The following is a 13564-nucleotide window of genomic DNA, read 5'->3' as shown; positions in this document are numbered from 1 at the left end:
AGAACAAGGCCCTAACAACCTCTTTCAGGATTGAGACATGACCCACAGGGAAAGTAGTGGGGGGTAGTTCCAGACCAGTCTCACCATACACTGGCCACTCTCATCCACCAATGCTTGGTACCTCACATGGCTATGGCCTGGGCCCATCCCAGGTGTCCTGCTCAGTGTAAATGCTGGATGCTGACTAATGACTGCCTTTGCTGATTTCATCACTCATTTAGGAAAGCAAACTAAAAGCATTCAGAAGTCTACAATCAAGGAGAAAAACAGGTTCGGTGGCTAACCTGCAGCCTGTGAATTTAAGCTTTCTTGTGCTTTGTAGTAGAAAAGCTTTGCAGCTTGAAGGCAAACACCACCCCATGCAGCAGGACCAATGATACACAAGGGCCCCGTAGCCCCAGGACAAGCAAAAGGTGACTCACTTCTTTCTGTCTGAGCTGTCAGTCTCTGGGGGAATGCCCACCATGGTCACCGTGCCCTGCTCCACACTTAGCGGGGCGGCCATCACCAGAGGCAGCAGCTTACAACGCCGGTTCTTTGTCTGTGAAGGCAAAGTGCACCCTTAGGCAGGGCCCCACATAGTGTGAGTGCACCACTCAGTGTCCACATGCCTCAACAGCACCAGCTACTCATTCCCCCAAAGGCTCCAGGGGGCCCCTCTCACTGGAAGAGAGGTTCAAATCCTCATGCTGCTGCCCTTAGGGCCCTAATAACTTGTCCCCCAGGTTTCACTTGTACCAAAGCCCACCCCCAATGTCCCAGGCTGTTACCTATCTCCCTAAGGTCCTGATGTAATTGTGACCTCCTTCAGGAAGCCCTCGCCCACCAGCTCCCTCCCTCACACTGCTTCACCTTCTCTAGGCATGTGCCACTCTCTGATGCTACAAGTACCCACCCCTCCATCTGTTCTCACTAGTCTGAGTACTCCATTATGAAGCCTCACTTCACTATTTACCCTGGCACTATACCCTACAACAAAGGTGACCAACTGTTTTGATTTGTCTAGGACAGAGGTTTACAGGATACAAAGAATACAAAGGTTTGTCATCCTACATTATAGCCTGGCAGATGGTGGCAGGTGGTTGCTTAATAAATGTCTGACTAAAGAATGGAGCCTGTGAAGCGGGTATTTATTCAACTGTTTTGTAGAGGAGAAAATGAGGCTCAAGGTCAAATAATAGGCCTTGAGATGGCTGAGATTAAAAGCCAGCCTACAGGACTTCAGAGCTCATGTTTTGTCCTTAGTTCATCTTTGGTATTACTTGATCACCTTTACCTAACATTCAGATAATGATGCTATCTCCTGTTAAATGTTTTGTTTAAGGTAGCTCCTGGCATAAACCCTTATCCTGGAAGAAGAATAAGATTCTCTTTCATTAGTCCATGTGTGGTTCTTGTTAGTTCACTTTTTTTAAATAAGTATAGTATGTGGCACTTTTAAAAGAGAAAAGTAAATAGTTTTGTATATGTGCTCTTTAATTGTGACTCATGATCTTCCAGGTAAATGATGCTCTTCTACTAGTGAAACCTAGTGTGAAATTATAAATTCTCTATCATCTGTTTGTTCTGGCTTAACTTGTTGGAGTTTAGTAAATTATGACTCCTAAATACTTGAGAGCCAGGGCAAAAATGATCTTCCCTAGACATTTTTTTGGTGAAATGCATTATTCATTCCAATAACTTCTACCTTTTCTGGACTTTTCATAACTGTTGACCCTTTTACATTTTAAATTGTGTTGAACAGGATGAAAATCATTGGTACTCATTATTTGCTTTGTTTGAAGTCAGATCAAAATGATTGAAGAAGATTTATTTTTACAGAGAAAATTCAGTTTTTATGCTTGAGCTAGTTCAATGAGCTGTGTATACTGGAACTCCTCCAGCTTCATGCCTCCCATTTTTGTAGCAGTATGTGATGAGCCCTGAAAGGTGGGGAGGGGAACATATGTTTGTGTATATATATTATAAATATACATGAAACTGTCATTTCCACTCCATGTCAATAAGTGATATTTCATCTGTGTGGTAATAATAATGGTAATGGGCCTTGTAAGTTTTTGGACCATTCATGAATAATAATAAACATGTATTGCTGACCTGGGGAGAGAAAAAGACTTTCATGGTTGAAATGTGCAGGGTTATCCCTATCATGTTCACACTCAGGAACATGATACAAGCAGGCAAGGGACTTCTGCCTAAGTGTGAGCTGATTTAGTGGGTATCCTGGGCCAAACACAAAAACAGAGCCACACACAGAAAAGGGAAAGTCAGCCCTAAAAATAAAGTTTTGCTGGGAAGCAAGTTCATGCTCCAACCAATGTTGTCTTTCCCTGATTTGCCATAGCTGAACATAAGTCCCTTACCCAGCTTCATGTGCTCCATTAGGCTCCTCCCTAATCACCTTAAGTGAGTAATGAAATCAGAACTTGTGGGAACCACAAAGTTCCTAGGGATCAGCTGAGGAATACACAGCTCAGATAAAGTAAGGGATTCACCCAGGCCCTGCAGCTAGTGAAAGGCTACATGTAGTCAAGTTTCTAATACCCAGCCCAAGTTCCTGACTTTTGACACCCACCACCCATCTCCTCACCGAACACACAAAGGACTTGAGCAGGTGTCTGCTGAGCAGGCTTAAGGATGCTGGCTTGGAGAACAGCATGACATCTGGGGCGCCCTGATGGGGGGAAGGAGACAATCAGAGGGAGCTACTAACAGGCATGCCCTGGTGTCCATGTCAGAGAAAAAGAAGGCTGACCTCCATGAGGGAGCAGTAGAGGAAGGGTCCCTGGGAAATAACAAGGTTGGTGCAGAGGCAACTGGCGATTGTTTGCTGTGTGGCTCGCAGCTGTTTCTTAGCGAGTTCCAGGCCATGGTATAGCTTGTCCAGATTACTCCTGTAACAGACACAACACAGCAGACACATGACTTTAGCTGAGTCACAAACACAAACGTCTCTGGATTACGAAGGTATGTGCAAAACTCTCCCTCCAGAATTTCCTTTCACATGAAGGAATTAAAAAAAATGTATAAATTCACAGCGATGAACATGAGAGAAGGGAAGCTTTGGTGCTGGTGTCAGTAAAAAAAACAAAGACAAGGATCTCAAGAAATGTTGGCTCTGGGCCTCCCCTGGTGGCGCAGTGGTTGAGCGCTGAGCTGCGAAGCTGCCCATAGCCTCTGCAGCGCCGGTTCTATCCCCGGCCGCCAGCGGTGAGGGTCCCACATGGCACGACAGACCTTTCCTGCCGCACCCACTGCTCCCCTCAGCAGTGTATTTTGTCAGTCTGCCTGTTCTGCTCCCCGCTCTGGCTCTGGTGAATTCTCTCACCCTCCCGTGCTTCTGACTGTATCCAGTGCTTATATAAATAAATAAATCTTTAAAAAACAAACAAACAAAAATACTGGTAACACTTAAAAAAATAAAAATAATAATAATAAATAAAGAAATGTTGGCTCTAACCCAGGGGTACAGTCTAAGTGGTGGTGACAGAGGGCAGCAGGTGAGCAGGTGTAGAGATTTGAGGGCCCAGACTAGAGTCAGAAAACAAAGCCTCTGGTTCTAATTGACAAGACGCTCAGGGAATACCTCCTTGAAGGAAGCTGGGAAAACAACTGGATATGATAAAGAGGCAATTAAGAGCTCCAGGAAATACAGTGATTCTGAAATATTTTATTAGCAGAATGAAGTAACACTACTTATTGAGAAAACTTGCATTCTAGTCTCAAGCCCAAGAATAAGTGTAATTAACCTTGAAGATGTAAAAGTATAGATTTTAGAAACTGGGAAGCATGGGAGAGGGAAAAAGCAGGGATGCTAATTTCCTTTTCTTACAAAGTAGGGAGACTAGAGACACTGGTAAAAGAACAGATTTAAGAATGTTACAGTTACAAAAGCACTAAAAATAGTGACAGAGCTGTACTGACAAGGGGGAAGGAGCACTGGTGTCCATGTCAGAGAAAAAGAAGGCTGACCTCCATGAGGGAGCAGTAGAGGAAGGGTCCCTGGGAAATAACAATGTGGGGAAAAAAGGTTCTTTTGTCATAGCAGGAACTCAGTAGACAATGTCTAAAACTGATTCATCAATTCTGAGATGAGGGCCGCAGCAGTTTAGGTTTTGGATTTCCCCAGATTTCCAGGTAAAAATAGAGCAACTAGGTTACAAAACCAAGAACCTAAGACATACATTTATAATACAATCAGAGAATAATGGAATATGACAAACCCCAATATATAAGGAAATGGAAATAGACTACCAATAGGTGACAAGAGTGGACATTGTTGGCCTCAGCAGGGGAGGGAGTAGAGAAACCGTGAGACACAAAATGATTAGCCACAACTGATGTTTTCGCCACCCAAGAGTGCAAGAAGGTCATGGTAAGAAATAGGGTGCAAGAGCTGTCTAACCCCTGGGAGTCCCACCTGACTGGCCATAGCTCTTTTCCATATTGTGTCTGGCACTGAGGAGAAACCAGTAAGATATACAAATGAGCAAGATAGGAATAATATAGAAAATGAAAGAGAAGGTACAGATAAGAACACACTGGGACTATAGTAGATATTCTAGTCAGGGCAATCAGGCAAGATAATTAAATAGAAGGCAGTTAGGTTGGAAAGAAAGATGTAAAATCATCTCTATTTGCAGATAACTAAATTGTACAAAGAAAACCCTAAGGAATCCACCTAAAACTATTAGAGCTAATAAAACAAGTTCAGCAATGTTGTTGGATACAAGATCAATATACAAAAATCAACAGTATTTCTATGTAAGTAGCAATGAACAAACCAAAAATGAAGTTAGGAAAACAAGTCCATTTACAATAGCATCAGAAAGAATAAACACTTAGAAATAAATTTAACAAAAGTTTATTTTCTGAAAATTACAAAACATTGTTGAAAGATATTAAAGAGGATCTAAGCAAATGGAAAAACATACCATGTTCATGGACTGGAAGACAAATTTTGTTAAGATAGCAATACTTTCCCAACTTGATGTATAGATTCAAAGCAATCTGACTCTTATGCGGAAATTGACATAGTGATTTAAAATTCATATGAAAATTTAAGGAACTGAGAATACCCAAAAATGGCAACAGTGACAGTAATCCAAACAGTGTGGTATAGGCAAAAAGATACACAGAATTGAGAGTCTAGAAATAAATTCTCACATTTATGGTCAATTGATTTCAGCATGAGTGGCAAAATAATTCAATGAGAGAAAGGAGTCTTTTTAACAAATGGTGATGGAATAACATCATCTTCACATACAAAGACCTGTTGGACAACTTCCTAATACCACACATAGAAACCTCATCAAATACCTAGGAATTAATTTAACCAAAGAGGCAAAAGACATACAATAAAACTACAAGATCACGACATAAGGTGGTATAAAGACATGCCATGCTCATAGGTGGGTAGAATATAGTCAAAATGATAATTCTACCAAAAGCAATATATAAATTTAACATGATCCAAACAATAAAACACCAACAGTATTCCTCAAAGACATTGACCAGAAAAGATTAAAATTTATATGCAGTCATAAAAGACCTCACATAGCAAAAGCAATCAAGAAAAAAGAAAAGAAAAGAAAGAAAGAAACCAAGGCAACTGTAATTAAAACAATATGGTATTGGATCAAGGGAACAGAATCAAAAGACCACTTATATAGCAATATTAATTTATGATAAAGGAGTCACAACCATGCAATGGGGAAAGAAGGACAGTCTCTTATATAGTGCTAGGAAAATTGTAAAAGAATGAAGTTGGATCACTTTCTAACTCCATGCACAAAAGTAAATTCCAAATGGAATGAAGACAAAGACAGAAGACCTACATAAATCACAGAGAAGAAAACATTGGTGATACATTTCTTGACATCAGTGATAAAAGATATTTTTGGAGATTGCACCCCTATGAAAAGGGATATAAAGCAAAAACAAACAATTGAAATTACATCAAATTAAAAAGGTTTTACATAGCAAAAGCCATAAGTAGATTAAAAGTCATTCCACTGAATAGGAGAGAATAAATATTTCTACATTATACAACTGACAAAGGGTAATAACCAAGATATACAAGATACTCAATTTCGCAACAAAAAAACAAACAATCCCATTAATAAATGGGCAGCAGATCTGAACAGACAATTCACCAAAGAGGAAATGAAGAAAGCCAATAGGTACATGGAGAATGTGCGTCACCACTTTTAAAGGAGATGCAGGTCAAAACCGCAATAGGATATCATCTCACACACCTGAGAACAGTGCACATTAAAAAGACCTCCAACAACAAATGCAGGAGAGGATACTGGGCAAGAAAACCCTATCACACTGTTGGTGGGAATGTAAACTGGGTACAGCCATTTTGTAATGTTATCTGAATTACAAAATAACTTAAATAACTAAAGATAAAACTGCCATGTGACCTAACAATCCCACTCTAAAAGGATGAAACCATCCCCGGCTGCTCCCTGGCCACTGGAGGAGGGTCCCACATGGCGCGCAGACCTCTCCTGCCACCCGCTGCTCCCCTCAGCAGTGTACTTCGGTCCTTCTGCCCGCTCTGCTCCCCACTCTGGCTCTGGTGAATTCTCTCACCCTCCCGCGCTTCTGACTGTACCCAGTGCTTGTATAAATAAATAAATAAATAAATAAATAAATAAATAAATAAATAAATAAATAAATAAATCTTTAAAAAAAAAAAAAACTAGCAGACACTAATAAATGAAGTGAGGCTTCTGAGGTTAAGAAGAAAGGAGGAGAGAGGGTCAAAGGAGCATAAGGGGGGGTGGGGTGGGGAAAACAGTGCAAATCAAACAAGAAAAAACAATTTCCTACTAGTAGTGATTTAGCACCTTATCACTCCATCCATACACACATACAAGTATACACATACTTACAAATATCTTTCCACAATAAAAAAAATTAACATTGGGCTTCCCTGGTGGCGCAAGGGGTTAAGACACAGACTGTGAAGCTGTCTGCAGCCTCTGCAGCGCGAGTTCAATCCCCAGCTGGCCAGGGAGCAACCCACATGGCACAGCAGACCTCTCCTGACTTGCCCTCTGCTCCCTTCAGCAGTGTACTTCAGTTGATCTGCCTGTTCTGTTTCCCGCTCTGTCTCTGGTGAATCCTCTCACCCCCCACACCTCTGGCCTGTACCCCAGCTCTTGTATGCATAAAATAAAAAAAAAAAATCTTTAAAAAAAAATTAACCTCAAATGAATCACATACCTAATTTAAAGCCTAAAGCTGTAAAACTCGTATAGAAAATATAGTATAAATCTTCATGACCTTAGATTAGGCAGTGGTTTCTTACAGATAACACTGAAAGTATAAGAAACAAAATTTAAAAAAGACAGCTTGGACATCATCAAAATCAAAAACTTTTGTGCTTCAAAGAAAATCAAGAATGAAAAGACACTTATATTTAGAAAATATAAAAGAATTCTTACAACGCAGTAATAAAAAGCCCAGTTTAAAGATGAACAAAGGACTTGAATAGACAATTCTTCAAAGAATGGCCAAAAAGTACATGAAAAGGTGCTTAATATCATTAACCATCAAGGAATACAGATCAAAACCATAATCAGGGGCCTCTCTGGTGGCGCAGGGGTTAAAGACACAGTGCTGTCAGGCTATCAGACCCCCACTGCAACATGAGTTTGACCTCTGGCCAGGGAGATAACCCACATGTGGCACAGCAGACCTCTCCTGTCTCACCCGCTGCTCCCCTCAGCAGTGTATTTCAGTAGACCTGCCTGCTCTGCTCCCCATTCTGACTCTGGTGAAACCTCTCACCACCCCCCCCACATCTGGCCTACACCCCAGTTCTTGCATACATAAACAAATAGATCTTTAAAACAAAACAAAGCAGGGTTTCCCGGTGGCACAGCGGTTGAGCGCTGTGTTGCAAAGCTGCCAGCAGCCTCTGCAGCGCCGGTTCGATCCCCTGCCACCGGTGAGTGTCCCACATGGCACACAGACCTCTCCTGCCACCCGCTGCTCCCCTCAGCAGTGTACTTCGTCATTCTGCCTGCTCTGCTCTCCCCTCTGGCTCTGGTGAATTCTCTCACCCTCCCGTGCTTCTGACTGTACCCAATGCTTGTATAAATAAATAAATCTTAAAAAAAAATAAAATAAAGCAGAAAAACAAAACCATAATCAGATACCACTTCACACCCATTAGGGGAGTTATAATCAAAAAGACAGTAACAATCATTGACGAAATGTGGAGAAATTCAAACTCTTTGGTTTGACAACTGCTGAGGATCTAATATGGAGGAGTTATTTTGGAGAACAGTCTGGCAGTTACTCAAAAGATTAAAGAGTTACCATGTGACCTAGCATTAATTACCTTTCTAGGAATACACCCAAGAGAAAAATGTATGGATTTACATTCATGGCAGCATTAATTGTAATAGAGTAGAAACATCCATCAATAGATGAATAGGCAAATAAAATGTCTTATATCCCAGAATGAACATTGTTTGCAATAAAAAGGAAGAAAATCTGACATACTACAATTTGGGTGACCCTTGAAACATTTATTCTAAGTCAAAGAAGCCAGTCATAAAAGACCACATATTGTATGATTCCACTGATAGAATTCCAGAATAGCAAGCGTAGAGAGACAGAAAGTAGTTAAGTGGTGGCCTGGTGCTGGGAGGACTGAAAGATTTCAGAGGTAAAGGCTAAGGGGAACAGGGTTTCTTTTGGGGGCAACAAACTGTTCAAAATTGGATAGTTGCAATGATTGCAAAACGGTGTCAATATAATAAAATCCAGTGAATTGCACACTTTAAATGGGTGAATTATGTGATATGTGAACTTTAGAGCTTTAAGAGGTTAAAACCAAAACTTTAAAATTAAAGTTTTTAAACAGTAGAGAGCTATTTTAAAAGGTGTGCTAAGGAAGCTAAGAAAAAGCGTGCCAACGGGGCTCCCTTGTGGCGCAAGGGGTTAAGTCTCAGCACTGTGAAGCTAGCCGCAGCCACTGCAGCATCAATTTGATCCCCAGATGAACCACATATGGCGCAGCAGACCTCTCCTGTCTTGCCCGCAGCTCCCCTCAGCAGTGTATTTCAGTCAATCTGCCTATTCTGTCCCCCACTCTGTCTCTGGTGGGTCCTCTCACCCCCCTGCACCTCTGGCCTGTACCTCCATTCTTGTATGCATAAATAAATAAATCTTAAAAAAAAAAAATCAAGAAAAAAGTGACATGTACTAAAGAACAGGAAATGTGTTGGATGCACTCCTGGTCTGGTGAACCGTGATTCCAATTTGAACTCAAGCAGGTTCTGCAGAGCATGGTCCTTCCCACACCCTTAGACCTGCCTCTCTGGCAGTGTGAGGCTGAGGACCAAAGGTGGTCTGGGAGGAGGGAGACCCACAGCTGTCGATTACCTACCTGGAGAGAGAGTCCAGAGCCTGTATGAAGTTATTCATCCCTGAGTCATCCTTCTCAGGGCTTTCCATCAGCGACATGGTAGCAAAGACCACATCGCTGGCCAAGAACTTATGCTTGAACCCAAAATGAATGCTGAAAGTCTGCACACGCATATCCTTCATCCTGCATTGGAAGGAAGCAATGCAGCTGTCACTTGGCATGCATGTGGGAGTGTCCTCAAGATGTGAGTGAGCTCTCACCACCACGCCAGGCCAGCAGATGGGCAGTTGTCTCTCCTCAGCCCACAAGCATTCACTGCATGGTCATTCTGGTCAGAGAATGAAGGGGTTCAAACCAGTGCCTGTCCGCCCAAAGCTGCTTAGATGACCAGGGCAAAGCACTAAATAGGTGTCAGCTAGAATGCGCATGTGGGCCTCTCCAAGCTTCAGGATTCCAGCTGCAGGGAGCAGGTAAACCAACGGCAGCCAGGCACATGTCCAGGATGCCAGAGGACCTAGTGTGGCAGAGGTTTGAAACTGGTCTCAGTAGGCTCTTCCCAACATTGTTTCATGTGTTTACAGAAGAGGAGCCTGGAGCGATGTCAAAGGTCTATATCTTGGTCCCAGGATTTAAGAATTCCAGATCTTTTGGGCACTTAAAGTTCTATTTTTAGCCCAAAGAGAACTCAAAACTTCAGGAATGGCCAGACTCAGGTCATGCTCATTTATTTATGCATTCTTATTTTATGAATTATTTTAGGAAGGTGGTTAAAGCTGAAACTTAAGCCAAAAAAATATGTTTACCCAAATTTATTCGCAGACTCTTCAATCATCTCTCGCAAATTCTCCTTCAAGGCGATGTCCATGGACTGAAACTTCTGCTTCACCTGTTTCAGAGGGAGACTGGAAAGACAGCAAGTGCTGGTACTGAGAGCAAACTGCCTTCAAATCAGGATTGCTGAAATGACGACAGCGTGGGAAAAAGCTTGCCAAGGGCCACAATGTATATATAAGGGTATCCCAATGTGGGCCATAGGCTAGATTCTGGGATCACAGCTGTTAGGGCAGAAAGAGGCAGCAGATGGATATTACGACCAAGTGGGTCATGGTGAAGGGGAAGGGTTTCTCCCTTGACAGTGGTGGACTAGAGGGGTAGTTACTCACCCCATGTCTGCAAAGAACTCCTGGAGCCGCTTCTGCCCATGCACAGACCACAGCTTAAACCTGGCGGCAGTGTAGCACGTGTTACACAGGCTGTCATGGAGGGACCAGTGCTGGTAGAGAGCCAGACGGAGGCTAGGCTATAGTCAAGGAAGCTGCATTTGTTATAGTGACGCAGGCGTCTCCAGTACATGGTCCCACCCACCCCGGGACCACCTGCATGACAAGCCATCACAGAAGCAACCTAGATCTCATTGACCTTCTTAGCTTAACTTAACTCATACAGAGAACTTATGAGTTGGTAGACACACCAATCTCCTCATGTGACAGAGAAAATGAGGCGCAGAGGTCTGCCAGGCCTCTTGGCCACACAGGATGCAGCAGGTCCAATGGATGTCATGAGGCCAGGCTTTCATTCCATTTGTTCCCCAAATACCCTCCTTTCCACTCTTTAGTTGGTCAGGACCCCTCAGTGAAGCCCCCTTCTTCACTCCACTCCCTTTACCATTTGCAGGGCTGCAAGCACAGCAGTGTGAGGCATTTCCTCCCATGCCCCAAGGATCTTGGGCTGGCCTATTTGCCCCCTGCAGTCATGCTACCATCACACCTGCCCCAGCACATGGCAAGTTCTGTTCTCAGCACTGACCCTCTTGACTGGACCGTGGGCATCACCCAGTCCCTGGACACCATGTCTGTTCCTGGGAGGCTCTGGGATGCTGTGGCCCCTTTGCTGGGGGCTTGGTGGTCCCCTGCCTACCAGCTCTTAGATTTGTGAGCACCTCCCACCCAACCAATCCAAACCCTTGTTTACTTGTCCCCAGCCATCCCAGTGGGGACAGGGCAACCCCATCCCTGCCATTGCTTTACTTACCACTGAAGTTGTGAGGCCCCAGTCACACCTTGTGCTTGAAGCTGCTGCCACTACCTTAGTCTGGCCTGAGCCACTGTTCCTGCCTCCTCACCTGCAGTCAGATGCCTGGTAACTTTTTAAGCACAAGAATCTGAATTCAGGTCACTGTTCTGGGCTCACAGGGCTACTTGCTTTGGACTCTGACTCCCAGACACCACCCTTCTTTCCAGTCCCTTCCTCAGGTTCACCCCAGGGCATCGACCTGGCTGTCTGTGGCCAGCTGCTCTCCCTCCCACCAAGTATGGCCAACTTTTGGCCCAAGATGCGCCCTCTCCTGAGATGGGCACTCATTCCATCATGTCCCTCATTCTCTTCACTAACACTCCTGTACACTGTAGTCACATGCTAACTCAGTTGTTTCCTGACTGACATGGCAGAAGTCTGTGATTGCTGCCAAGCTGCCTGCACTGCATAGGTGCAGTGAATCTATGAGCTCAAACAATGAGCTCAAAATAGGGGCATGCTGCTTCCTAAAAGCTCTGGTGTTTAGAAGCCAAAGCCATATAGATGTATCAGTATGAACCGGGTGCTAGTGGTTTTGCCAGACTGGGAGTAGAGCAGGACCTTCTTCCCCCAAACCTCTAGACCGGTCAGCTGTCCATCCTGGGGACACAGTGACCACAATCACATAGCCTAACCCCACAACTCAGAGGCACACCATCACTGGAGATATGGGTTGGGACCTGTAGATTTGACAAAGCAAACAGCCACTGGGAAGTGTCCAAGGGCAGTAGTGCTATAGGCACCCCCTAGGCCCGAGCCACAAGGATACTCGTACTCAAAGGAGATGCGTGTGCAGTCCACAGAGAGGGCATTCTCCTCGTCCTCATTCCGGTGGTTGTGCCGGGACACATGGCGCTGCAGGACGCCAATGTCAGTCACGTATTTCATTCTGGAAAGAAGGTATACTGGCCTGGGTTGGCTCCTTCTTCCCCCTCACATATAGCATGGCCTGGGCTTCCTCCCTCCATACTCAGAGGCTGGCTTACCACATGGATAGGGCTGCTCCTATCCAGAACTGAGGAAGCTTTGCCACCTCTTAGAAGCCATGCAGTGTCGGCTAGGAAGACATGAGCAGACGGAACCAGGAAGTGTGGCCTCAAGTTTCACCTGCCTCCCCCTTACTCTCTGCTCTGGGCCACAGCTGTCCTATCCTTACTTATTTAAGGCCTTCTAAGAGCAGACAATTTGGAAGCCATGTGATCTGCCAGTCACAGCCAAGTGGACAATAATCCACAGCAGATGTGGACCCGGCAAAGAAAGCGCTCCAGAGTACAGTGGAGGGCCCCAGTCCAGGTCTACCTGCAAGTGGCCACCAAGCAGAATGATGATGAGGCCTCACCATGGGCCGCCATCTCTACCATGCCTGATGATTCCTGGTGCTACACACAGCTCATGCTGCCCTTCAACAGCAGGGCAGGTGTCCAGGAAGCAGCCCCTGGCCTGTCAAAACATTCCCACACTATAGGACTTGGATGGGGATTTCTGCCATCTATCAGTAGTGACTATACCTGGGGTGGTGCCAGGTGACAGACCTGCCCCGAGGGGAGGATTAGGACCACAGTTGCAGTCCCTGTTGGATCCTTTAAGAATTCCCACCTGATAGCCACCAGAGTGTGGATGAGCTGGTGCATTCTAGAGGGGGCCCTTTACCTCACCATCAGCTCAGACTGACAGGGAGCATCAAAGCCTGCCCATCAAGGGGATAGAATTCAGTTCCATGCCAGCCCACCTAGCAGCTCTCTACAGTAGTCTTTCCCCTGCCTTTGAGACCATCCCCACCTTCCCTCACAGGACTCCTGGGAACCTCACCTCCTCCTACCTGCCCTAGGATGCACCTCTGCATCCTGCAGCAGCACAGGATACAAATGGCACAGAGAGCAGAGAATACCATGCACTTGCTTTTCCCACTGGCGCCACCTGCTGGGCGCCCTGAGGGTGGCTCCACACAAGGCCAAACACTACTCCAGGGGTCCTGGACCTAAGCCCTTTCTTGGTGGTAAGGATCAGGCCCAAAGTCAGACCCCCTCCTACGTGGGACTCTACAGAGACACTGCCACCTATCTCCCCACTGTACACTGTGGCCAGGCTGCATAGGTCAAC

General features: G+C 44.7%; 1 protein-coding gene across 1 annotated transcript in view; it reads right to left on the bottom strand.

Moving 5' to 3' along the window:
* CDC45 (cell division cycle 45) overlaps positions 1–13564 on the bottom strand; it is a 37576-nt gene that overhangs the window by 5595 nt on the left and 18417 nt on the right. The window contains exons 10-16 of the mRNA XM_037497518.2: positions 12234–12353; positions 10555–10686; positions 10195–10293; positions 9413–9574; positions 2756–2894; positions 2591–2674; positions 423–541 (exon numbers count right to left, since the gene is read on the bottom strand). Coding sequence (XP_037353415.1) covers positions 423–541; positions 2591–2674; positions 2756–2894; positions 9413–9574; positions 10195–10293; positions 10555–10686; positions 12234–12353 — 855 coding nt within the window. The remainder of the gene's footprint in view (positions 1–422; positions 542–2590; positions 2675–2755; positions 2895–9412; positions 9575–10194; positions 10294–10554; positions 10687–12233; positions 12354–13564) is intronic.

Source organism: Talpa occidentalis, unplaced genomic scaffold (genome assembly GCF_014898055.3).
Source record: "Talpa occidentalis isolate TD23 unplaced genomic scaffold, MPIMG_talOcc4v2.1 talOcc4.8, whole genome shotgun sequence".
NCBI classification, from domain to species: Eukaryota; Metazoa; Chordata; class Mammalia; order Eulipotyphla; family Talpidae; genus Talpa; species Talpa occidentalis.
Note: the sequence above shows the minus strand (reverse complement) of the source record. Positions and strands in the feature narration are given on the sequence as shown.